Source organism: Drosophila ficusphila, unplaced genomic scaffold (assembly GCF_018152265.1).
Source record: "Drosophila ficusphila isolate 14025-0441.05 unplaced genomic scaffold, ASM1815226v1 contig_127, whole genome shotgun sequence".
NCBI classification, from domain to species: domain Eukaryota; kingdom Metazoa; phylum Arthropoda; class Insecta; order Diptera; family Drosophilidae; genus Drosophila; species Drosophila ficusphila.
Window position 1 is genome coordinate 452,849 of NW_025064016.1, and position 24,009 is coordinate 476,857.

A 24,009-nucleotide genomic window follows, 5' to 3' on the forward strand; every position below is an offset into this window, starting at 1 on the left:
AAAAACTTTCACAACATTTCGATACCTCAACTTGCTCCAACACTTTTTATGTTTACTTTGCATCAAAAAGCTTGGATTTTCTACCCATGGGGTTTAAGTTTACTCCTTGTTATCTTCTGTTTTAGTTTGATTTAGGAAATGCAGAAGGTTGTTTGATAAGAGGTATACCTCAAACGAAACTTTCAATGCCGCATTCGCCAAAACGCCAACTAAGCGTTTAATGTTGCGAACAAATTACAAAATGCAATCCTGCCAGAACAAAAAGGGAGACCAGAAGGAGAAGCTAAGACAAAAGACCTCATATGTGGCTGACAATAATGTTGACGACGTTTTCTGCTGTTGCACACAACAATTGCGGAGCAATGGGAAGAAGAGCAGCAGCCGCCAACAAACTGGAACGACAATCGCCAAAGGCAGCCACACACATGGATGCATCCCCGCCACCAGCGTTTTCCACCAGTTAGAAGGAGCAACACCTACCACAAAAGGACGGCCTCAACAACAACAAAAAAAACTAAAAAAAAAGAAAATATAAAAAAAATGTTGGGAGAGACAGGACAAAAACAAGAACCGGACGTGCCACGGTCACCATTTGTTGCGGCATTTTGACAATTTTGCCATTTAATGTGGCGCAAGCAGCAGCTCGTGGCAATGTGGATGGCAGGAAGATCCTTGCCGAGCGCCACGACTCGCGCATGTGGCAAGTGTGGTCGTGGCAGACGTGAGCTCCAATGAGAAATGATCTTTTGCGAGAATGCTCCTAAAGACAACAAAGATGTTTGTTTGAAATAAATAGAAATTTTGGGTTCTACATTTTAACAGAATGAGGCAAACATTTTAAGTTATATATAGACGTTAAGCTTGTTCGGATTTTTGATATAACATAACTAAACAATTTTGTTGATCAAAAAGATTTTAGTAACTTCTAGATCGATCGATCAAAAAAATATTCAATTATTATAAAACCAATTCCCTTATATAACTAAAGTAAGACTTCAAAGCAACACCCACAAAACTTGCTAATCTTGACAAGTTTTCGACTCAGAACCGAGAGCTCATTTTCACTTTGGTCGATTCCCTTTTTGCATTTTCTATTACCCCCAGACACACTCGACTTAAGTGCATTCTGTGTTGTGCTCTGCACTAAGCCGCTAGTAACAAAACAAATTGTATTTACCCAGTTGTTTGTCTGCCCCGCCCTCCTCTCCTCACCCACAAATGGCCCAGATTGCGTATACGCAACGTTGAACATTTCGGTGTGGAACCAAGATTGAATCGAGCGAGGGATGCCTTCCAGGCAGCCAGCCATCTACTGGCAAAACACAAAACCGTATTGATTTGTTGCTAATAGTTGATCTTGTTCACCATTCCTATTCTATTCGATTTCTCTGATTTTTTTTCGGATTGAATTTGATTTGATTTTTCAAGTACACACTCGCACAAAGTTACCGCCATACAAAAGCCACTCATCTGCGGAATTCAAGGGGAAAGTATATATGCGGTTGGCGAACTGCAAGAGAAGCGCAATTTGGCTTTTGTCGATGTTTATGCCACTGCTCTTCGCTTACTTATCCAGTGAGCTTAGCTGTTGTCGAGGGTTTTGTGTGTATTTTGATTTAATTTGCAATGCGCTACTCAAAATGCATTTTCCTTTGGCATGCAATTTGCCAAATGTCAAATAGGTTTGGGCCAATCTGAGTGGCGTGCCTGCCAACACAATGGCCATGGTTGACATTTGACAGAGGATTTTGAATCTTGTTCCTGGCATCCCCAGAAACATAAATTTCCCCAATGGCCGTGAGTAAGTGAGTGTGTGTATGTTTCTGCGGGTATGACGTTAATTTGGTGTTGACATTTATGAGATACGACCCTTTAAAAGCTGCCGAGTTCAGCTCTGATTGATGAGACTTCTTAGCACGTCCGCTCATTACCATTTGCGAAACAACTCCAGCGTCTAGTTTTTGCCAAAAAGTCAAAAGTCAAGCGCCCTTTTGTTTCCCACTGGCATTTACCAGCAGTCAGATTACTGTTCCACTGGAGGCCAGATGTGCAGATGCATATATGCATAGATAACCCGCATTTTGGTTTTTGGGCAGCGAGTGTTTGGCGGAGATAATCGGATTCTATTTGAACGCATTACCATTAGCTAAAGTGGACTAAGTAGTTAAATTAGCTGTGCGAAATGTGGTAATTTTTAAATGATTATGAATCACAGACATTTATTATTGATGTTTGCCATTGTTTTCAAATTTAATAATGACTATAAATTATTTAAATACATAACTAGGGAAATTATGATACACAGTTTTGAGGTAAATAAGTGAAAACAATTTGCTGGATTTTCCTTGTGATCACTATTTAATTTTTCTTTGTTTGGCTTAACTAAATCTCAGTAAAAAAATTAAAACAAACCTCACCGCAAGCAGGCTGTTAACAAGTTAAAAATTTATAGTTACCCACAAGTTCTGGTTCGCCAGAGAACAGCTTTTGTCATCACTATCTAAGAGAATACAGGATGTGCGTGAATGTAGGCCGACAAAAAGGTGCAACACACACAGTCTACGCTTTTTGCGAGCTACAGTGCGTATACGTAATACGTTTGCGACTGTCGAGAGGACTCTTACACCATCGTTGCCTGCCGTTTGTGTAATTGGGCGTGTAATTGTGTTTGCCTTTTCACATTTAGCCGGGACCGAAAAGGTCACTTCTGATGTGTGTCCTGCGGCGATGCTGAACTGCATGAGTAGACCAAGCACACCCAATTAAAATGTCGCTCAAAACTTTTTGGACCTGTAGGATGTACAAAAAAAAAAAACAAAAAACTGTTAATTGAGTTTCGGGCCGCCAACGCGAAATGAATTATGAGCAACTTATAATGAAGACGGCTCAACTTGAGCGCAGCAAGTTCGACAACTCGACAATGTGCCAAAGTCCATAATGACTGGCTGCGTCCTTGGCGCGTTCAAGGCCAACTTCCTTCGAAGGCTGCCATTTAAGTGATTGACTTGGCCCAGCATGGCCCTTATTTATTTTTGAGTGTCTGGCCCAGTTGCAGATTGGCCAGGTGGCGAGGCGCGATAAGCTCCTTCGTGGGCTGCCACACACCTGTCAGGATGTGTCAGGATATGCCAGGATGTGCTCCATGCGTGACAGTTCAAGGCGCGGCTTAGGGCGAAATATTGGGACCTCTCATCGCATATTCATGGCGGGCCTCTTTTTTAATGGATCAAAAACGGTTTAATTCCCACAAGTTATTTATTTTCTGGTTTAAGCCCCTCAACCAATATTTCTGAAAGGTAAATTTTTTTACGATTTAATCGGAACGTGAGTGGGAATTTATAATTTCTGTGAAATCGTTAGAAATGATAATAAAATTGTCAGAAATAACTTTTTATTCTACCCTTGCATATCCATATTTTATATGGCTTACCCCATTAGTTAAATTTTTATTTTCTGCGCTTATTTTTTTATGAAATCCGATTTCCAAAAAAATGGGTTTGTTGACAAGTGATAAAAATTCGGTACTTCTAAGTCCACAACTTTAAAAATTTTAATTACATTTTGAAGTGACATTCCTCTGAACGTTTGAAATTTGATTTTCTTACAAACTGCAAAATTTGTTTATTTTTATGCTGACATTTGTGATGACTGGAAGGGTATTTCAGCTTTGGCTCGCCGAAGCTAGATTCCTTTTAAGTTTAACAACATTTAGAAGCCCGAAATTAGACCACAAAAATTCGTAGACTTCGTGTGACTCCCAAATTATTTTGTGTTCATTGACTCATAAACACTGCTCCTAAGAACGTGCAAACACTTGAAAAGTTACCGCTCAAAGTTGTCAGTAAGAAAACAAAAAAATGTATAAACAATTCTTATCGACGGCCAGAAATTCAGAAATAGGAAACATGAGCACACCATTAACATTATGGCATTTGGGCATAAATAAATTCAGCAAGATAGCCGCAAGCCAAGGAATTATAAAATGTTATCGTCAAAGGAAAGTGTCTTGCAAACCAAGATGAATGTCGAATTAGTTGTATTTAAATGAGTCATGTTGTAGGATTCACAAGTTAGAAAGGTATAATAAATTTATGATTTATTTTCTACGGATAGAGATGGAAAAATGTTGTACTATTATAATAGTAGTAATATAGAAAATAACAATTTATTTGGGTCAAGCCAATGCTCATAAAATTATAAGAGATGCTAGATATATAGTTACTAAATATTATAAGAAATATATATTTTCTTGAACATTTAATCAAAACTAATGGAAAACTACAGTCGTTCTTTGACCCTTCGCATTTCACAATCATCTTGTACTTTGCGACCCATAATTAAGATATCATCACGGGTGAAAATCGCCGAGTGATTGCCGCTTGCCATCTCTAATTTGATAATGGCGCCTCACATGGCAGCCATGTCAACGGGTCTCTCAGCGTGCCGATACTGGCCGAGATAGGGAACCACAAAAAAGTCACAACAGTCTGCAGGCCAAGCCAATTGGCCAGATAACAGAGTTGGCTGGCAAGAGCCGAAAACAGCTGTGATTTAGTCATCGCCGAAGCTTTGCCGTGTTCACATATCCGCGTCGCAATTTTTCGTTACGTTCCTGGCTCGTCGCGAACCCAAAACCCAAACCCAATAAAATTAAAAATCATAAATAATAAATGCCAAGAAACGGCAAGGTGAAGTGTCCGCAAAATGTTGAGTTATTTACCGGCCGTCTGGCTCCTTTGGGCCATATTGGTGCCGAACGCAATGGGCCAAATTATTCCGCTGCCAACTTTTTGTTATGATCACAGTCCGGAGTGCACCTGTGCCGCCGAGGCGAACGTAGTGAGGTTCCACTGTCCCGATGAGTATGCCATGCTGCTCGAGGTTTCCGAATCGGGAACTTCATTGTACATGAGTTATTATGCCGCGGGTGCATTGAATTGGCTGCCGCGTTTCAACATCAGCGAACTGGTGAAAATCGAATTCGATGCGTATAGTTTTTGGCCGGAAACGTTTGTCGCCGAACTGCTGGAGACTTTGGGAGTGCAGAAAGTGAAAGCGGTCGTATTTCGTGATCGCACCACGGAAACGGTGGTCACGCGGGATGTTCTCAATTCCGGCGATAATTACCAGGGAATGTCGCCCGAAATGAACATTACCTGCTGGCATTTCGGAAAGGTACCTGGTCTGCGAAAGTTTAAGTTCTTCAGCAATGTGGAGGTCCTGCAGGAGTCGATATTCCACGGATTCGATAGCTTGAAGGATTTAGTGCTCAACGTGAATGTGTCAGAGTTGCCGGGAAATATGCTCTCCACGGTGAATGGAACCCTGAAAACGCTGTCAATCGTGAGTCCCGGAATGGTTTCCTTCGGAACTCCGCTGCTCCGCGAACTTCAGCAGCTGCGGAACTTGACCCTCGTCCTTACGGATCCTTTTCGCATTCGCAACGGTTTCCTGCAGCCACACTTGTTCGGTGCCATGAAAAACCTGGAGGAATTGCGATTGGCCTCGGCCAATCCGAGAGTGCATAGGAAAATGTTCAGGGGAACCCAGAAGTTGGAGCTCATAAAGATAAACGGCAACGAGGACCTCACCGAATTGCCCGCGGAAATGTTTGTGGATCAGGTCAACCTGAAAACCCTCGATCTCTCGTGCAATGCTATTGGCACCCTGCACAACGATACGTTTAAGGGTCTCGCGAACCTAACCCTTCTGGATCTATCCAAAAATAGACTGACTGACTTATCAAGGTGGGTGGAAAAAAGGGGGAGGAAAAGTGGGGGGCTTTGTTGTTTTCGCCACTTGCTTGCCCTGATTAAAAGATGGCCCACACAGCGATAGGGCTCGAAGTATAGAACCTCTACCCAAAGTAATTAATCGATTTCCATTGAACCCGAGTCTTCTCCGCCTTATCGCTGTGGTCTGTGGCTGCTGCCTTTTTTTCTTATCAACTTTCGGCACGGGCGATAACTCAACAAGCATTAGGTGTCTCACCTGACAGCCAAGTGGGGTTATCACGGTTTCTATCACCCAGATACTAATTGTTTGTGTTATTGTTGTAAGCATTAGGCTCCGAAAAGAATGTTTAACGTTATTTATTAGTTGATCCTTATCTGGTTCGGTGATTTCGATTATTGATCATAAAAATCAGATAGGTATTTGCATACCGTAGTAACAGTTTTCGCTTCATGTGAAAATAATCAAAATCATAATGACTTTTATTATCAACCGCAAAATGAATACTTCCATATCTTCCTAAGACGCCATCAAATAACTTAAGACGCACAGTAATATTTTTATAAGTCGATAAGATAAGATGTGGTTGAAAAAAAAAATTAATTAGATATTTAATGGTTGATAAGTGATAAACACAAAACACAATCCTTGGAGTTTCGGACTTTAATAAAAGAAATGAGACTTTCCATTGTTTTTCTTTCTTAATTTTTTTTGACATACTGTAAAAACCAATCATCCTTTTAGCACCACCATAGCTAGAAAATTTTGTATAAGAACAATATTTATTATTATACATTTTCTACATCAAAAAATGGATTATTCATGAAGTAGATTTGATTTTTTTTTATTATCTGTAGCTAAATAAAATTAGTACATTGCCTTAAATTAACTTATTCATCTATATAACAAATTAAACATATAGAAACTATGTAGAAGGTCATTAAATTTTTAGAAAGTTTTTTACAGCATTAGTAACAATATGCGATAAGATTTTTGGCTCCCTGTAAATGAACAGTATTAAGAAACATTTTTGGTGTGATAGATCCCGATAGCCCCACTGATTCCTTAAGTAATGTTATTCTAATCCTTTTGAGATATCCTTCATCCTGCAGCACGATTTTCGCCCCGCTGTCCTCGCTGACTGTTTTGCGTTTGAGCCGAAACTCGCTGACTGCAATGTCACCAAGTGTATTCCAGAATGTAGTCACTCTGAATTATATCGAGATGGTGAACACCCAATTTTACGGAGCCACGCTTTTAATGAATTACGAGGCGGTGGTCTGCACCAATGACGAGACCTGTCAATATAAATCGGCTGATTGGCACTGCGATCCGCGTTGCATTTGCTGGGTGCAGCAGGCAAAGAAGAGCTTGATTTTGGATTGCCGTGGCACCCAATTGGGGTCACTCCCGGAATTACCCTACACCACTCTAGTGACCACAGCAATTAAGGTGGGCAACAATAGCCTCACAAGTCTACCGGCAATCGGCGAACATAAAGGTTATGCAAATGTCAGCTTTCTCTTTTTGGCCAACAACAGCTTGACCACTTTGGGATCGGGTGACCAGCTCCCGGAGAATCTTACCCACTTGGATGTGCGCAGCAATCAGATTCAGTCGATCAGCGAGGAGTTCGTGGATTTCCTTCAACAGGAAAACAACACGATGACTTTAACACTTTCGGGAAACCCAATATCTTGCGATTGCTCTGCCTTGCCACTTTTGTTCTTTGTGCGAACCAATCCCCAAAGGGTTATGGATATCGCGAATGTCATTTGCCCCAAGCAGAATAAGTCCTTCCAGCAGATGGAGGCTTTCGAGCTGTGTCCTTCGTATGTCCTGCTCATCAGCTGTGTGATCGGTGGCCTGGTGATTATTAGCTGCCTGCTCACCGTTTTCTATCTGATGTTCCAGCAGGAGCTGAAGATCTGGCTGTACAATAATAACCTCTGCCTGTGGTGGGTTTCCGAGGAGGAACTGGACAAGAATAAGACCTACGATGCCTTCATTTCGTACTCCCACAAAGACGAGGAGTTGATCAGTAAGCTGATGCCCAAATTGGAGGGTGGCCCTCATCCCTTTCGAATATGTTTGCACGATCGAGATTGGTTGGTGGGCGATTGCATTCCAGAGCAGATCATTCGCACAGTGGACGATTCAAAAAGGGTTATCATCATCCTATCGCAGCATTTTATCGATTCTGTGTGGGCTCGAATGGAGTTCAGGATCGCCTACCAGGCCACTTTGGAGGATAAACGAAAAAGGATCATCATAATTCTCTACCGGGAACTCGAGAACATGAATGGCATCGATAGCGAATTGAGAGCTTACCTCAAACTGAACACTTACCTCAAATGGGGAGATCCACTCTTTTGGAGCAAGTTGTACTACGCGATGCCGCACAATCGAAGGGTTCTTAAGGGTCAAAAGAAACATGCTGGTCCCCTCATTTGAGCCTAGCTATTATATTTGTATTTGTATTTGGATATATTCTCATGTGTGCTTTACTTCAAAAATTAAAACGTTAAAGAAGTTTTTTAAACACTAAAGTTTGCCAACAATATTGTATGTCGTTTCAATAAGTTAATAAATTGTACAAATACAAGCCTCATGATATTTAAACCTAGTGTACATTAAGTTTCAATAGTTTAATATTTACATTACTGTAAGCTTATTTTTAAGTAGGCAAAACTATAATTTTCAAAAAATCGATAGTATTTATGTAATATTTACAAAGGCATAAAATGCAATTATTTATTAACGATAGAAAATAAATTTAAATTAAAAAGAACATTCTTCCGTTAATGATATTAAACAGTTATTTATCGACCAAACTGGGCGATAAAACATAAAAACCAACTTGTTGCATTTTTTTTCGTATAGCTTATTATGTGCAAAAGTGCAATCATAATTATCAGATTTTAAGCTTTTGATAAATAACCATCAAATTGACAGCCGTTGGCACCAGTATTTGCAACTTCATATTAAATTTACATGCTCTTAATTGTCTTAAATCAAATTAATTAATTCAACTGTTAATGACCGATAATATCAGCTTTGAAAGATTTAATTAAACCTATAAAGGTTTGTTTTATTTATCATCCTAAAATGAAATTCTATAGTATCTGTCACACAATTTAATTTACACATGCCTTAGATATTAAAAATGTTACAAACAATTAATAAGACTACGAGAGAAATGTGAAGAATATGAAATTAATCACTTTTAAAAAGCTTTTCATTCTTTATACATTTTTAATTTACCAGAGGGACTCACAAAGTGGACAATGTTTCCAGGCCGGTACGAAAATTTCCCTGCTGGCTTAGGCTTTTGATGAGTTGGTCCTTGGGTGTCCTTTCTTTTGTTTCCCTCAATGTTTTGTGTTTGGTTTTTGTAATTTTTCGCATATCATTTTAATTAAATTTTAAATTTCATAACAGTTTCCAGCTGTGAACTGTTTGGCATGGCTAATTTAGGCTTAAAATGTTTTTAAACGGATGTATGCATAAGAGAATTAATTACTCCTGTTCCGCATGACTACAAATTAATTTTCTGAGCGCTGGAAGAGTTGTTATTCTGCATTAATGTTGGCAAATTCAGTTGGCAAACATCAGCACATCACAAGGATTAACATACAAAGGCCGAAATATTTGCAATATAAATGGATGATGAGTGCTTGCCGTTCGATAAAATTGCTTAAATATTTATTCAGCCACATGCTTATGGCCCGCTTCAAACTCTAATTATCCACTTCAGTAATTGCGCTGGCCTTCATTGTTCAGTTGAGGCGAGGACCGAAAACCCAGGCGAAAGTATCAGTCTAGGCCCAAAGTGGGGGGCCAAGCCAATTTTCAGCCAGAAATAAGTGAAAATATATGTAATAATAAAAAGGGGCAGAGCAAAAGCATTTGGCCAAGTTGCGCTCTTTACGCTGTCAGCCTTTTTTTTTTTTTTTTTTTTTGCCCCTCGATTGCGTGGCCTTTTGTCCACCCACCTCCCACTCAGCACCCACATTTTGGGTGGTGGCTCAGTTTGCCCTGAGGTCTTTTGCGGAGCGTCTTTGAAGATTCATTGCCTGCCCGCTGGCCAACAATTTGTGGGCGAGGCGTCTAAAAGAGTGAGGGTCATAAGGGAATGGCATGTTAAAAAGGTCAGTTAAACCACTTTTTTAAGCCATTAAACGGTTGAGCTAAAAAATAAAACAATATTTCCCCATCCATCATTTATAAACAATAGTTTTTGTAAAACTTAAGAACCTTAAAAAAACCTAAAACACTACAACTGCGAATGGCTTATACTGAATCTAAAAAAAATTTACAAAGTTGACTTTATTGAAAGTTTTTTTTACAATTATAAAATTTACCTAAAAATGCATTTAAAGCTTACCTATATTTTGTTTAAAATAATCCTTTAAAAAATGTACTTGAACGTATATATTTTTTCAAAAGCCAATCCTTTTCAATAACTTCAAGCATGGACAAATTGCACTATTGCAGCAAACTGAATGCTGGAAATTCAATCTCTTCGCAATTTCACAATGTAATTCATTTTGTGTACGGTATCCAGTTCGATTTCAAATGTAACCATTTTCCTGGTCCTTTATTCCCAGCCAATGTTGGGTTCCATTTCGCTCTGCCTTTGTGCCATTCTATAAGTTTGTAAGTAATGACATTTGATTGCTGCCCCAACACTTCACAGCTGCCATCGAATAATCATCCGGGCTCATTTTTCATAAACTTACATTCAGAGCTGAAGTCCGAGTAGTTATCACAAACATCTGTTAGCCACTGCTTTTCATTTATCATAACTTTTGTGAAGGAAACTATAATAAAACCGGCTTGTAGTCGCTGAGAGTTCCTGATGCTGCCCGTTCCCAGGACTTTCGGCTACGTGACCCAAAGACCTATAGTTTCTCCATTTTCCTCAGCCAAAATTCAACGAGGATTCCCTGGCGTTGAACTACTTAGTAGTCATAAAGTAAGGATGTGTGGCTCACAAGGGGTTAAGACTTCCTCGGGCTGTGTAAGTGTGTGTCTCTGTGTGTGTGTGTGTTAACGGGTGTGGATGCCATCAATGGATTTTGGCCTGGCGCCACCAGCAATTCGAATCGAAAGCGGATGCAAATGCAAAATTGTTGCTGGCTGTGAGTCAGCTTTTCGGTGGCTCCATTGAAGATGTCTCTAGCCATTTGAGTACACAAATCATTTCGAGTGCATACTGCGAATATATCCCGTTTAGTGTTTGCTGATACTTGGCCCCATTCATAAGCATACTATATGGCTTTTATTACATTTGATTTTATTGCTTTTGACTGCCGGCTATTCAAGCACTCTCCGTATTTATTTTAATTAAAAATCAAATCAACGTCATAATAGCTAATTTGTACATAATGGTGTCATTTAATGCAAAAGTTTATTTTGTGCTTTGTTTTCTAGTGTTTGGGAAATTTTTAATGTGTTTTTTGGTAAACATGTTCAATTCTGTGAAGGAATTTCCAAACTTGAAAAAATTTCAGGTGATTTAAATAAATGAATAAAATAAATTCTTAAAATAGCATTAAAAATTATGAGTTTTTTCTTGAATAATATAACTGAGTAATATTCCAATATTTACGTGTTAATGGTTGAATTTTTTAACTTGCACTTAAATCGCTTGTATCTCTTTCATATACGAGCGTTTCATTGCGCTTTTTTAAATGCAATAAAATTCGTAAACTTTCGGCACTTTCTACTGTGGTGTGTGGCAGTAACCTCGTTGCGGTTGTGTCCTGCAATTAGTGGAAGTTTTATTGCATACTTTCGTGCCATGTGGCCGGGTCAGGAAATGCATTTCGATGTCCGACACAAAGAGGTCATTAACAAGTGCAGAGTTGGTCGGGGTGCGGTTTCCTTTTCTTCGGTTTTCGCTGTCCTCCAGTCGACGCCTGATACACATACATATATTGACAGGAAATCACACATCTGCCATGTTTTATAGATGGCCTGCAAGACAAGCAGAGAGGAAACACTTAAGATTGCATTTCCTTATATGGTTTGACCTAAATCAAATCTATTTGGACAAAAAAAATAAATAAGATCTTGTTATATTTGTAAAATATTGGTATTAATAAAAAGTCAAAGAATTAGTTAAATTGGATTTTAAAATTACTACGTATACTTAATTAGAAAAATTAAATAATACAAAATACGGACCAGAGTACAAAATATATATTAATATATATTTCTCAATTTCTTTTAAAATATAATTTGAAAGCTCCTTCATTTTTTTTTTTTAATTGAGTAGTTGTTCCAAACCCCTTTTGTTAGCTTTTTCCCTGGCTTGGTATTGGAATTTCCCCCATTGCCTGGCAACCAGCGCACTTATCTTTGATTGCGTGCAATTTACGCTGGGCCAATTGTTCATATTTTTGGTTTCGGGCGCGTGGCTTAGTTGCTGACCTTCCCCAGTGGGCTGCCGGCTGCCAGGGGCGCGGTTGATAAATGGCCACCACAAAGGGGAGCAACTGAAAAGTGGGTGGCAGCGAAAAGCTGCAGAAGGCGGTAAATCATGAATGCAGGCAGGCAGGCAGGCAACTGCTGAGGCCTGCACTTTCTCATCTCATCTAGCCAGTGGACTGCTGTCAGATGGCATAAATCCGCACATTTTTCCGACTCCGGATGGGCGGCTAAAACCGCTGGCTCCACTGCTCGGTGGCCGAAAATCAATCGCGCTCGGCATTAATCAAAAACCCATTTATCAGCAAGTGACCAGGCCTTTCTCTCGGAGGTTTATTAGCTGCCGGCTGGCCATGGTCGGTGATTAGTTGAGCGTTAACCCCGGTTCGGCTCAGTTCCGTATCCCCGTACGTGGTTCAAAAAAACTAAAAAAAAAAAAAAAAAAAAAAAAAAAAATACGGAAAAAAGTGCAGGCGAGCCGAGCGAGAGTGCAAATTGCAATGAATATTTCACGCGAAAAGGGACTTGATGGGGATAAATTTCGCTGGCTTGTTGGACGAATTGGCGGCCCGTGCTGGAGCCATTAATATCGCCCAGCAGGTGACAACTGCCGGCTGCTTTTATCGTCAAATCCATTAGTGTTCCACTTTGTCCAACTCAAGTGTAGGGGCTCTGCCAGCACTCCGTTCACCACCCACTTTCAATTGATGTTCCAAACGCAATCGGAACTCGGACATAATTAAAGGTCTTACCACGCCATATTCCCCATAAATAATAAACGCATGTGCATGCGACGTCCTCTCAAAGAAATGACAAAGTTGGGAGCTGCCATTGAGCTTCAGCCAGAATTGAAAGCCAGTTCCGGGTCAAGTGGATCAGGAGCTACTTGTGCATCGTCCTCGAGTGCAAATTGGATTACCCTTCAAACGGCGAAAGAGGGACAAGAGCCAATGGCTGACGGGATGCTAACACTCAGTGCGCGGAGTCTCTTGGTATGTTGGCTTAGATCTGCACACAAGTGAGCACACAAAAATACATAAATTCCCCTCAAGTATCCGCTTTCTGACATAGTAACTTTGTTCAAAAATCAGTGCACTTCCTTCTGATAAGGTCGAAAAAGCATACATATACATTCGAAAGTTGTGCCAAAAACTGCATCAGTCTAAACTAGCAGGAATTATGTTTAAAGCAATCGGATTAAAAGGGAGTATAAAATATATAACAACTCTATGAACAAATATCGATTTTAACGTGGAAATGGGGGAGCGAATTCAGGCTTACAAATTCCACAGAGTTTTCAAGGCTATAGTCATACAATTAAGTGATTACTTTCTATTGCCTGTTAGCTACTTTAGTTTGATATATTATATAATGATTTATTGGTTGCTTATTTAGAGCAGCTTGTATTAAAAAAAACAATGTTAAATGAGGTAAATGGTTTGGTAACTTTTAAGCCACACTCCATTATAACCCCAAAATATATATCGTAAATGGCTACTGCTATGAATAACTATAAGAATTTTTAAATATCTAAGATTTGGAAAATATAACTCATGACCAAGCCCACTGTGATGAAATGGAAACAATTTACATTTGCATTATGATAGAAATTTTAATGAACGTCAAAGTTGTATAGTATGGTGGATGTAGATATTTTTTGGACTTTTTGTTTACGCTAAACGAAAATAGGAAAACTTGCTGCCATGAGTCGAACGAACCTTGCTCCTGGCAGTGTGTCAATCGACTAGTCGGCGTGGAGGTGCTGCCTCCGCTTGGCGCGTCCCTTTCCCAGCTTTTTGGATCTCAGCTTCGCCATGTGGGACATGACTAGGTAGCTGCCCGGCATTATGAGCAGCAGGAGGTATAGTTTCAGGAAGAGAACCATGTCGAAGGTTATGTTCCAAGGGTTGGGCATTTCCACGGTAAAACGTTTCGTTTCTTCGACGTAGGGAATGCTGCGCAGCACGATGATGCCCTCGCACAGGATGCCCATGGGGTAGAGCGGTATCCAGATGGTGTATCTCAGCCAGGTGAGCAGGCCCACCTCGCGATTAAGCAGTTGGGCCAAGTAGAACGGATATCTAGTGAAGTAAAGTTCACTGTTCGATAAGATATCCATTCACTCTTCGATAAAGAGGCTACTCACCGCACCAATTCGACCAAAGACCAGATTATGAATACATAGAAAACCACGGGCTTTCCGTGCATGCGTGGCTCCATTTCGATCATAAGGAACAGGATGAAGTTTCTTCCAGACACCTGGAAGAAGGGCACCACCGGACCACCTTTTGTGTAGCCAAAGATGGGGTGCATCACTTCCAGATATTGCAGGAGCTGAATGAACTTGAAGGCGTTGCCCACATTGGCGTATGTTTTGCTGATGCTATCGTAGCCATCGCGGTAGTATAGTACTCCCATTACGACCATTATGTACAGGTAGCCCACGAACATGGCCAGGTTGTAGAATATCATGTAAACCTTTTTGGTTTTCTCTGGAAAAGAAATTGGGTAAAATACTCGCTAAATTAAATGTATATCAGCAGATGTACAACCTTTAATATAACCCAACTCGCGTTTCTGCAGCTCGGCGTACTCCTTCTGGTAATCCTGTCGAACATCTCTGGGTTTCTCCTCCAGCTCAGCATCGTCTTCGGTTCGCCAGCGGTCAAAGTCGATTTTCAGCCAGTGGGGCTTCTGGGGAGTGGCCACCAATCGGGGCCACCATTCCGGCTCCAGTTTCCGGATTTGCAGCTCGATTTTATTATCGCTAACCGCAAAGGTGGCCGTCTCATCGTCTATTAGGGCGTAAAAGTGCAGCTCAAATTTGTAGGCATTCACTCCTCGAGCTCCGTGTCCATTGGCACTGAAGTTCACCGAAACCGGTGAAAAGTCCGCGATAGCTCCCTGGGAAAATTTTCAGCTACCATTATTGATTTTTCACCGGGGTGCTTAAAACTGTATAATTTCAATTCAACCTACCTTGGCATCCTTGAGGTCGACTTTTAGTAGTATCGTTTGTTTGGTCTGCGACCAGTAGACCAACGGGCTGAGGTTTGCCATTTAACTTTTTTAAAAATATAAAAACATCTCCGGGAACTGACTAGTCCCATATGTTCTCCTCTGCAATTTGGTTTGAATCGAGCATTTAATTTTCACCACATCGAACATGTGCGAAGGAACAGCAATAGTGAGTAAAGGTCGCACACAAAAACAAATCAGGGTGAGTGAGCGGCGCAGATATTTGAAATCCGCTGTTATCACTGAGGGTTTTTGATTACAGGTTCGATTCGAACATTTGTAAAACTGTCTTTAGGCTTCTCTGTTTCCATATTTTGGTATGGAATATGGATTCATTATAAGATTCTTACTATACTCCATAATTTGCCTTAATTTTCACTTAATAATCGGCTGGTAAACAAAGGGACTGCAGCCCTAAGGTCTTCCCACGTTTTCCAACACTGCCAGTGTGACTGTGACAAATTCACCACACGTGTGGTATATTTTATATACCAGAATTTTCTTCCTGGTTGGAAACATAAAAATAAATGGTTTTGCACCTCGCTAGGCACTTTAATTTAAAATGTAAATAAATCCGTTATATCATAAACCATATACAAAATACATAGTTTTAAGAACAGAAAATTGTTTTCTATAAGCAAGGAAAATTAATTTCCTTAAAAAACTCTCTATTTCACTATATCACTTTTACATGTCTTCCTAGTGTATGATTTTGTCGGTTTTTCGTGAAAAAAATTTGTATACTAAAAAAGTTTAAACTTATTTTACACTAAGCTATTTTTAATAGGTCCTAAAAATTATAATCGTCTAAAAAATGTGCCCTAAATATCCTTGGCTAAATTTGATGAACTTTTTGTTGGCTATTCTTCTTTGCCGCACGTTTCGGGTCATTTTGATTTATGGGTCGGAAGTTGTCAGACAACAGGGCAAAAAACAAAGCAAAATAAACGAAAAAAAATACGAAAAAAACACTCGGCCAAGTCGAGGACCTCGGTTGGGTGTTTGTGCTCGTGTATATCCCTGTTGTATTGCCAGACATGGCAGCTTGGTGTTGTCCTTTACGCTTCCTTCCTTTTTTGGGAAATTATAATGGGAGGTGGTGGGTTCGTTGCTAAAACAAGAGGCGACAACTTGTCAGGCTTGTTGTTTTGTCGTCGGATTTTCTATTTACGAACAATAAACCGGGTAACTGGAGCAACAGCAATGGAGCATACGTGTGAGCCAGGAATTGGGGAATCGCAATCGCTAATCCCGATAAGTATTTTCTATATCTCATTCACAGCCATCGACAGCACGGTCCCATATCATTTTGCACACAGGCATAGGCACAAAGAATCGGGCGGCGCAAAATGCTGCGCTTTCTCAAGAACCGTTAGACCCGGCGTCCTCAGCCCAGGCACCTATATCGTACCGCCCATCTATCTATATGTATATGCTTAGCTGTATCCGTATCCGTATCCGTATCCGTATCTGTATCTTCGTGTCAAGGTAAGTCTACTCGTAAGCTTCTATAACTGTTGTATTTAAACATCGCTAGCATTGCAAAGTTCTCAGGCAACTTCTTAAATTCTTTATCCACCAATTTTATTGATTTACCTCTAAGAGGTCCTGTTGCATTATTTAGAGTGCAATTTCGTGGCCAGCGAAGACGAACAACGACCCATGGATGGCACTGACCCAAAAATATCCCATGCCGGTTAATTATGCATGCTGGTTTTGTGTGTGTGTGTGTATGTGTGTGGGTGCATGCGTATGGGAAGGTCAACCGGCTTAATAAACAGATGTTTCCCTTGGCCAGTCCATCGTGGCGTATACGTGCTGCCAGCTCCAGCACTCAAGTGCGCCTAATCACCGTTAATGACACCGCTATATGCTTACCTAAATGATATATACATATGGCCCCTATATGTAACGCCCATATATTTTGTGATAAATAGAATTGCGGCTGCTGACATTTCCTCAATTTTTCCCCCACCACTCGCCTTTGTTTGTTGTCCATTGGCGCCCAAACAAAACGCAGCAAATGGTTAAGGTCAAGTTGGAATTGTGTCGAGTGAGTGAACAGGAGCCGAAGGACGTCAACTTCTGACTGAGCGTTATTTGTGTGTGGCAAAGGAGTCGGGGTCTATTGAATGCGGCATGCGTGTTCGTATATGTTCAAATTAGGGATTCGACAAGGAGACATGTCATAAATGGGGAGAACCACAAATACACTGCAAACGTCGCTCAAAGAGAAACTTTATTACTGTCTATAGTAAGTTCGATATAGTAAATATATTAAAGTGCAGAATGATAAAAAATGTTGTTAATAATAACTTTCAGTGAGGATTTCAGGTAGAATTTGAATAATTGCTTTTTAAATTTTCTTTTAAAATGTTTTTCTGCATTGCGTATATATTCGTTAGTATTTAAATAAATAAAGAACTCTACCATTAAAAACGAGCTTTTAATCTGCTATTTCAACATAGAATTTATTAGTTTAAGCGAGATTTTTCATAGCCTACTTTTCTGATGATAAAATTCTAAAACCAATTCTTTACTTTTCCTCACTAACTTTAAAAAATTCGACTACATGCCAACAAGTTTGGCCAGATCCTGGGTAACCTGATTCTTGGCAATCTTCGGTTTGATCGGTTGCTTAGTGATGAGCGCTTCGGTGGTGGCTAAAAGTGAGGCGATTCCGGCGGCATCCGAAATGGCAGCTCGCATCACATTCGTGGGATCCACAATTCCGCATTCCATGAGATCTCCATACTCCCCTTTTGCGGCATCGTATCCAAAACTGCCAGTGCCTGCTAATACTTTTTGAAGAACCTCGTTGGGATCCACTCCAGCATTTTTGGCGATTGTATAACAAGGAAGCCGAAGGGCATCCTTCACAATTTCCCTGCCCACCTGGTATTCCATCACCTCCGCGGGGGGTAATTCATCCAGAGCTTGAATACAGCGCAGAAAAGCGGTTCCACCACCGGGAACAACTCCATCACTAATTGCCACTCGCACGGAATGCATGGCGTCGTTGAAGCGATCCTTTCTCTCGGTTGCCTCCAGTTCACTATTGCCACCCAAGTAAATGGTGGCCAGATAGCCCTGCAATCGACCCAGTCGTATATTCAGCCGATCCTGCTCCTCTTCGGTAAGTGCCTCACCAACCAGCTCACGAAGGTAATCAATGCGACTCTGCAGCTGATCCTCGTTGACTCCAACTGGCTGCATAAGGTGCGTCTCCTTGGCAGTAACCACTACCGATCCCACCTCGCCCAGATCCTCTTCCTTTAGTTCCCTTAAGCAGGAAGCACCCTCCAGAAGATGGGCACCCATGGCCAACGCCAAATCCTGCATTTCCAATCGCTGTTCTTCACCAAAGCTAGGTGCTTTAACGATACAAACCTGCACTCGACCATGCAAATGGTTGAGTGCCAGGATCTTAATCAAATCACTCGAAAAATCCTTGGCTATAATCAAAAGAGGTTTCTCCTTCAACTTTGCCAACTCCAAAACGGGAAGTATCTGTTCCAGCTGATCAATCTTGGCCAAGGTGAGAAGTAATAAGCAGTTTCCAAACTCCACCTTGCTGCGTCTACTTTTGTTTGCAAACATTGGGGAACAATAACCCGATGGCAAGGTAGCGCCTTGAGAAAACCTAACCTCGTCTAAGGGACCACTAGACTCCTTCACAAGGACTACTCCACATTCTCCCAACTCCATGATGGTGTCGCCAATCATTTCGGCCAGTCGTTCATCTCCATTCAAGGCTACTTTGGCCACGGCTTCCACTTGGCCAATGGTCTCTACCGATTGGGACATCTTTCCCAGAGCTTCGCACACCACATCGGATCCTTGAAGGATACCCTCCCTTAGCAACTGAACATTAATTTGTCCTTGACGAATCGCATGCATTCCCTGACAGGCAATTCCACGGGCAAGGATCGTGGCAGTGGTGGTGCCATCGCCCACCAAGTTGTTGGTATTGTTGGTCGCCTGGCGGAGTAGCTGGACACCCATATCCTGGCGACGATCCCTGAGCTGCACACTGTTGGCCACCGTACTGCCATCCTTGGTGATCCTTGGCGATATCAGCAGCTGTTCGATGAGCACATTCCTGCCTTTGGGACCCAAAGTGGCTGCCACCGCGTTGGTCATGGTGTTCACTCCCTGCAGGAGCAGACTGCGCGCTTCGACGCCAAAGCGAACGTCCTTGGCGAAGGAGCGCAGGCCGGTGCCACAACACCAGCTCAATCTGTTCAGCATCATGGTCCTTTTTCCTAATTCTAAAGTTCTTGATAGAGAATTTTGCTTATTCGTTTCCAAATTTCTACAATTTGTACAATTTTCTACTATTGTGTAAATTATATTTAGTACCCTTCAATTGGCAAGCTTTGTAGATAACTGAGAATTTAGAAAAGAAAATCAGTGCACTTTTTTTTGTTTGCTTTTTATAAAGGCTTTGGTTAAGAGATATAATTTGTTTAACTAAAGTTTAGTATTTGATTTATAAAAATTCGAGTTTAAATAATTATTAGTTAAATATATATTTAAATACATTTTTGTTGAATTAAATTAAAAATGTTTTAGTAAAATAAATTTAAAAAACTTTGTTTTACTAAAATAGACCTACAAATATTCAAAAAAATAAAACTCAAAGCGTATTCAAAAGTCACCTGTGCCGAAGTGACACTTTATTATGTTCCAACTTGTTTTCCGTTTCGTCATTTTATTTTAACAACAAATATTACATTTGCGCCATGTTTCCTGCTTGTTTTTCGGCATTCGTTTATTAAATGTGGCGTGCACGTGTTGGTAAACTAACACACACGCAGACGGTGGCACTCATACATTCGCGGCTAGGCAGCAGACACGACGGTCGCCACACTCACACACAGACACAGACATCCTGCTCACACCGACACACACTCCGCGCAGACAATGTGATTCCGCCATTAATATTAACGTTAAAGAAGCAACAACAAAACGCTCATCAAACATGCGGCGTTTAGTACGCAAACAGACACACACACGCACACAACCAGGCTAACCGAAAGGACAAACGATTGTGTCGGTGTGTGTGAGAGCGAGCGAGAGAGCTGTCGGCCATTTCCTTTCGTCTTTCGCCTCTTTCCGGTGCGTTGAAAGTTTCGCTTTTCGTTTTTCGTTCGCTGGTTGTTTTTCTGTTTTTTTCTTTTTGGTGTCTCTCAGTTGGCGTCGAGCATTTCCTTAAGGCAAACGCTGCTTTGATTTGCCCTCCGCGTGTGCCCCAAAAAAAATTCTGAAATATTTCGAAAATATTCCGGGAAAATCGTGAGGTGTTTTTCCAAATAGCGAATCATGGCTTTGGTGGCCCACCGAATGATGTTGCCCGCGCGGCATCGTCGCAACACCACTCAGCAGGTGGCCCGCAACAAAGTGGGCGTCCTGTTGGTTCCAAGTGTCGCGGATTACTATGGCGGCGAGTTGCCACCGCCCCAGGCCACGCCCACACCCACGCCGGCCGTCTCCCAGTTGCATCTGCCACTGGATGCAACGGAAACAGCCAACGATGGCAGCAACGGAAATGTAAGTGCAACAAGTCGGTGCAACGCCCCAGATTCACTTCACTTTGCTTTGCATGCAAAAAGCGAAAACGGAGGATTTTCCTCTGGGGATTTCCCCAAAAGCAGCGCTTTGCTATTTCCCTACTCATTTTTTGCCATTTTTATACCCTTGCAGAGCAAAGGGTATTATAATTTCAGTCAGAAGTTTGCAACGCAGTGAAGGAGACACCTCAGACCCCATAAAGTATATATATTCTTGATCAGCATCACCATCTGAATCGAAATATGTATGTACGTCTGTCCGTCTGTCTGTCTGTCTGTCTGTCTGTCTGTCTGTCTGTCTGTCCTCCTGTCGGTTTCTATGTAAACTAGTCTCTCAGTTTTAAAGCTATCTCGCTGAAACTTTCCCAAAAGTTGTGTAGTTGTTGCACGCAGTATATATGTCGGAACGAGCCGGATCGGGCGACTATATCGGATAGCTCCCATACAAGAGAATGAAATAAAAAATTTTTACACCGTTGTTTTTGATCAGATCGACTTGATTCCTTCCAGATGGCGTTTTCTAACTGCTATTGAATTTCGGATTAAATTTTATCAAAATCGGATGACTCTATCATATAGCTGCCATAGGAGAGATCAAAATATATATATATAAATAATGGAAAAAAATTATAATGTCGTTGTTTTTAATGCCACGAGCATGATTTTTGGAACATAAAGTTTTTTAAATACTCTTAAATTGAAAAAAAAATTCATAAAAATCAGAGTACTATATCATAGAGCTGCCATAGGAAAGATCGAAAAATCTATATAGAAATAACGGAAATATAAATATAACCTCGTTGTTTTTCATCAGACAATAATAATTTTTGGAATATAGAGTTTTCTAATGAGTCTTGAGTTACAAGTTAAATTTCATTAAAATCGGACGACTATATCATAGAGCTGTCATATAAACAATATGGAAAATTAATAGAAAAATCGTCATAGCTTCGATGCTCTTTAGCTTTTATGTATTTGTTCGACATATTTAGTAACTGCAAGGGTATATAAGCTTCGGCTTGCCGAAGCTAGCTTCCTTTCTTGTTTTTTTGCTTCTTCTACTGGCGCCAACTTTATGTGGCCCTTTGTGAGCAGAGTTTTGTTGTTCTTGGTCATGGTCGGGATTAGAAAACTCGGTTACTCCATCGCGTATACGACATGTGGCCATCAAGGCTGGGAATATTAAAGTGAATGTCAGCCAGAAATGCAAAATTACTTAATACAACTTTTTCAGCTTTAATTTATTTTCCTTGGATATGAGAATTTTAATCGTAAATAATGGTTTTCCTAACTTCCTAACTACTTCTGCTACTTATTAAAAGTACTTAATTATAAGAGTATGAAAGATATTAGATGTTAGCTAATAGCCCTACTCAATGTGAAGTATGTGTTTGCTACATAATTAACTTTTCTATATACCTAATTTGAGCGGGATACTACATTTAAATATCAGAGAAAGACACATAATTCCAAGTGATTACCAAATGTACAAACAAACAACAAGATTGAAATGCTTTTGGTTTTTAAAAAAATAATTCTCAAATCAAAGGCACAATTTGTAGGTTTCCAATAAATAGTTATCACAATTGTTTGTATCCCAGTAAACCAATTAAAATTAATGGTACCTGATTGAATTTTCGGTAATTCGTTACAAGTGCCCGAGTGCGTGACGGTATATTGTTTATCACGCCTTTTTGCTGACCGACGGCCACAAATGGAATTTTTAATCATTACCGGCATTGTCGTTGGTCATAATTGAATAGGTGGTGGTCTTTGGCTTTGTTTTGGTTCTCGGACGCAATGGCACCTTTTATTATTCCGCTGTTACAATGCGTGGCGAACTTGTCGCCGACCACTCGTGAGCAGGAGCCCATAATTTATTTAGATAGAAGGCTTTGGGGGGGTGGCGGCACTGACACCGGTTACTTTAATCAATAAGTTCGGCTCTAATGCATGGCCTTGACATGGTAAAAATAGATGGGACCTGCCTAAATTAGCAAACATTTGTTTACAACTAAGCCTCAGGAGAAAGTTAGAAAGTGAGATAATTGGGAAGTCAGTGATTAACTCATAATTGCAGTTGGAGCTGTTCTGACATTTAAGGCCCTTTATTAAAAAAACAAGTATAACTTCTTGCTAAATACAATGTTTCATAGTTTTGTGACCAAACAAATATTAAAAGTGTTTTACTTTAATAATTAGTTTTGCAAAACCCGAAAAAATCTTTTTTTTTGTTTGAAAAGATAAACTTTTACTTAAAGTTTTCTTATAAATATTAATGTTTTTCAAAAAAAATACTTCCTAAGCCTACCCCAACAACAAATATCGAAAACAAAACTCACCACAATGGAGACAAGAACCAAGAAAAGCTTTTACATGAAGCTTTACAGTTTTGACAAAGGACCTACGACAACAGCTTTCTGAATGTCCTGGCTTTCTAACTTACACAACTTTGAGCCAAAACAATTGTAGTTTCCTACCCCAATAATAAAACATTAAGTTTATCGTACTACGCGCTTATTCGATAAAAAAAAAAAACTGTTTACAGTAGCAACTTGTTGATGTTTCAATATTCATTTTTCTTTGGGGCTCAGAATTTTTTTCTTTTTTAACTTAACAAAAATGAAGATTGCACTTTTTTTACAAAAATTTCCAAAAAAAAAAAACAGTAGCGAATTTATAAATTGTTAAGCATTACGAAAAGAAAATCTCTTAGCTGACAATATGCAAGCAAACTTTGAAAAATCTGTTGAATGTATCTAATATACAAATAAACTACATCCTCATTTTGGATTTACTGTAATAATTTAATATTAAAATGTTTGCGGTCTATTCGTGCTATGATGTCGGTGCCAATGAGGAAGTAGATAATACCGAACTGGGTCCCTCCTCTAAAATTACGGCCGAGCAACGTGCTGAAAAAGAAATGCAGTCCATCATCCTTTTGGCCCACCAGGAGCATGAGGCTCAGACTTATCACCAAGTAATGACCGCTATTAAGCAACGCGAGGCGAAGGAGCTTAACAAGCTTCGGGATGTTAACCCAATGCCCTCAAGTTTTGTCAGGAGCCAAACTGACCATGATGAGGAGGTCCGAGTTCTACTAGATCAAGTAGCTTTCAAAGAAGATAATGGCGATGAAGATGATGAGTAGTTGCTTTGAATACCTTGATTTTATAAAATACTAAAGAGACTTAAATGCTTTTAAGCCAGACTAAATATATAATTCACAGAATTAAAAACAAATACA

General features: G+C 40.2%; 6 protein-coding genes across 6 annotated transcripts in view; 4 read left to right on the forward strand and 2 right to left on the reverse strand.

Annotated features, from left to right (window-relative positions):
- The window catches only part of LOC108092726, a 28,955-nt gene extending 12,301 nt beyond the window's left edge, over positions 1-16,654 (forward strand). The window contains exon 3 of the mRNA XM_017192455.1: positions 16,469-16,654. The gene's annotated coding sequence lies outside the window, so the exon portion shown is untranslated. The remainder of the gene's footprint in view (positions 1-16,468) is intronic.
- Positions 4,578-8,592, forward strand: LOC108092724 (protein toll). The gene is made up of 2 exons (XM_017192453.1): positions 4,578-5,747; positions 6,846-8,592. The coding sequence occupies exons 1-2, from the start codon at positions 4,705-4,707 to the stop codon at positions 8,185-8,187; spliced, it is 2,385 nt and encodes a 794-aa protein (XP_017047942.1). The 5' UTR covers positions 4,578-4,704; the 3' UTR covers positions 8,188-8,592.
- Positions 13,761-15,373, reverse strand: LOC108092725 (very-long-chain (3R)-3-hydroxyacyl-CoA dehydratase 3). The gene is made up of 4 exons (XM_017192454.2): positions 15,148-15,373; positions 14,721-15,072; positions 14,315-14,660; positions 13,761-14,249 (listed from the first exon to the last, which is right to left on the reverse strand). Exons 1-4 carry the CDS (start codon positions 15,226-15,228, stop codon positions 13,913-13,915), a joined length of 1,116 nt encoding a protein of 371 aa, XP_017047943.1. The 5' UTR covers positions 15,229-15,373; the 3' UTR covers positions 13,761-13,912.
- Positions 16,655-17,638: 984 nt separating the features above from the next.
- On the reverse strand, positions 17,639-19,566 carry LOC108092755 (60 kDa heat shock protein homolog 2, mitochondrial). The gene has a single exon (XM_043209429.1). It carries the CDS (start codon positions 19,438-19,440, stop codon positions 17,755-17,757), a length of 1,686 nt encoding a protein of 561 aa, XP_043065364.1. The 5' UTR covers positions 19,441-19,566; the 3' UTR covers positions 17,639-17,754.
- Positions 19,567-19,837: 271 nt separating this feature from the next.
- Positions 19,838-20,772, forward strand: LOC108092674 (the record flags this gene model as incomplete). The annotated part of the gene is made up of 1 exon (XM_043209453.1): positions 19,838-20,772. A coding segment is annotated over exon 1 (261 nt), but the record flags the coding sequence as incomplete, so codon positions are not given.
- Positions 20,773-23,497: 2,725 nt separating this feature from the next.
- On the forward strand, positions 23,498-24,009 carry LOC108102225. Its single transcript, XM_043209447.1, has one exon. It carries the CDS (start codon positions 23,578-23,580, stop codon positions 23,911-23,913), a length of 336 nt encoding a protein of 111 aa, XP_043065382.1. The 5' UTR covers positions 23,498-23,577; the 3' UTR covers positions 23,914-24,009.

Coding starts and splice junctions, on each gene's coding strand:
- LOC108092724 (XM_017192453.1), top strand. CDS start 4,705: ATGTTGAGTTATTTACCGGCCGTCTGGCTCCTTTGGGCCATATTGGTG. Junction 5,748..6,845: donor AGACTGACTGACTTATCAAG/GTGGGTGGAAAA, acceptor TTCATCCTGCAG/CACGATTTTCGCCCCGCTGT.
- LOC108092725 (XM_017192454.2), bottom strand. CDS start 15,228: ATGGCAAACCTCAGCCCGTTGGTCTACTGGTCGCAGACCAAACAAACG. Junction 15,073..15,147: donor TCGACCTCAAGGATGCCAAG/GTAGGTTGAATT, acceptor AAATTTTCCCAG/GGAGCTATCGCGGACTTTTC. Junction 14,250..14,314: donor TCTTTGGTCGAATTGGTGCG/GTGAGTAGCCTC, acceptor TTACTTCACTAG/ATATCCGTTCTACTTGGCCC.
- LOC108092755 (XM_043209429.1), bottom strand. CDS start 19,440: ATGATGCTGAACAGATTGAGCTGGTGTTGTGGCACCGGCCTGCGCTCC.
- LOC108102225 (XM_043209447.1), top strand. CDS start 23,578: ATGTTTGCGGTCTATTCGTGCTATGATGTCGGTGCCAATGAGGAAGTA.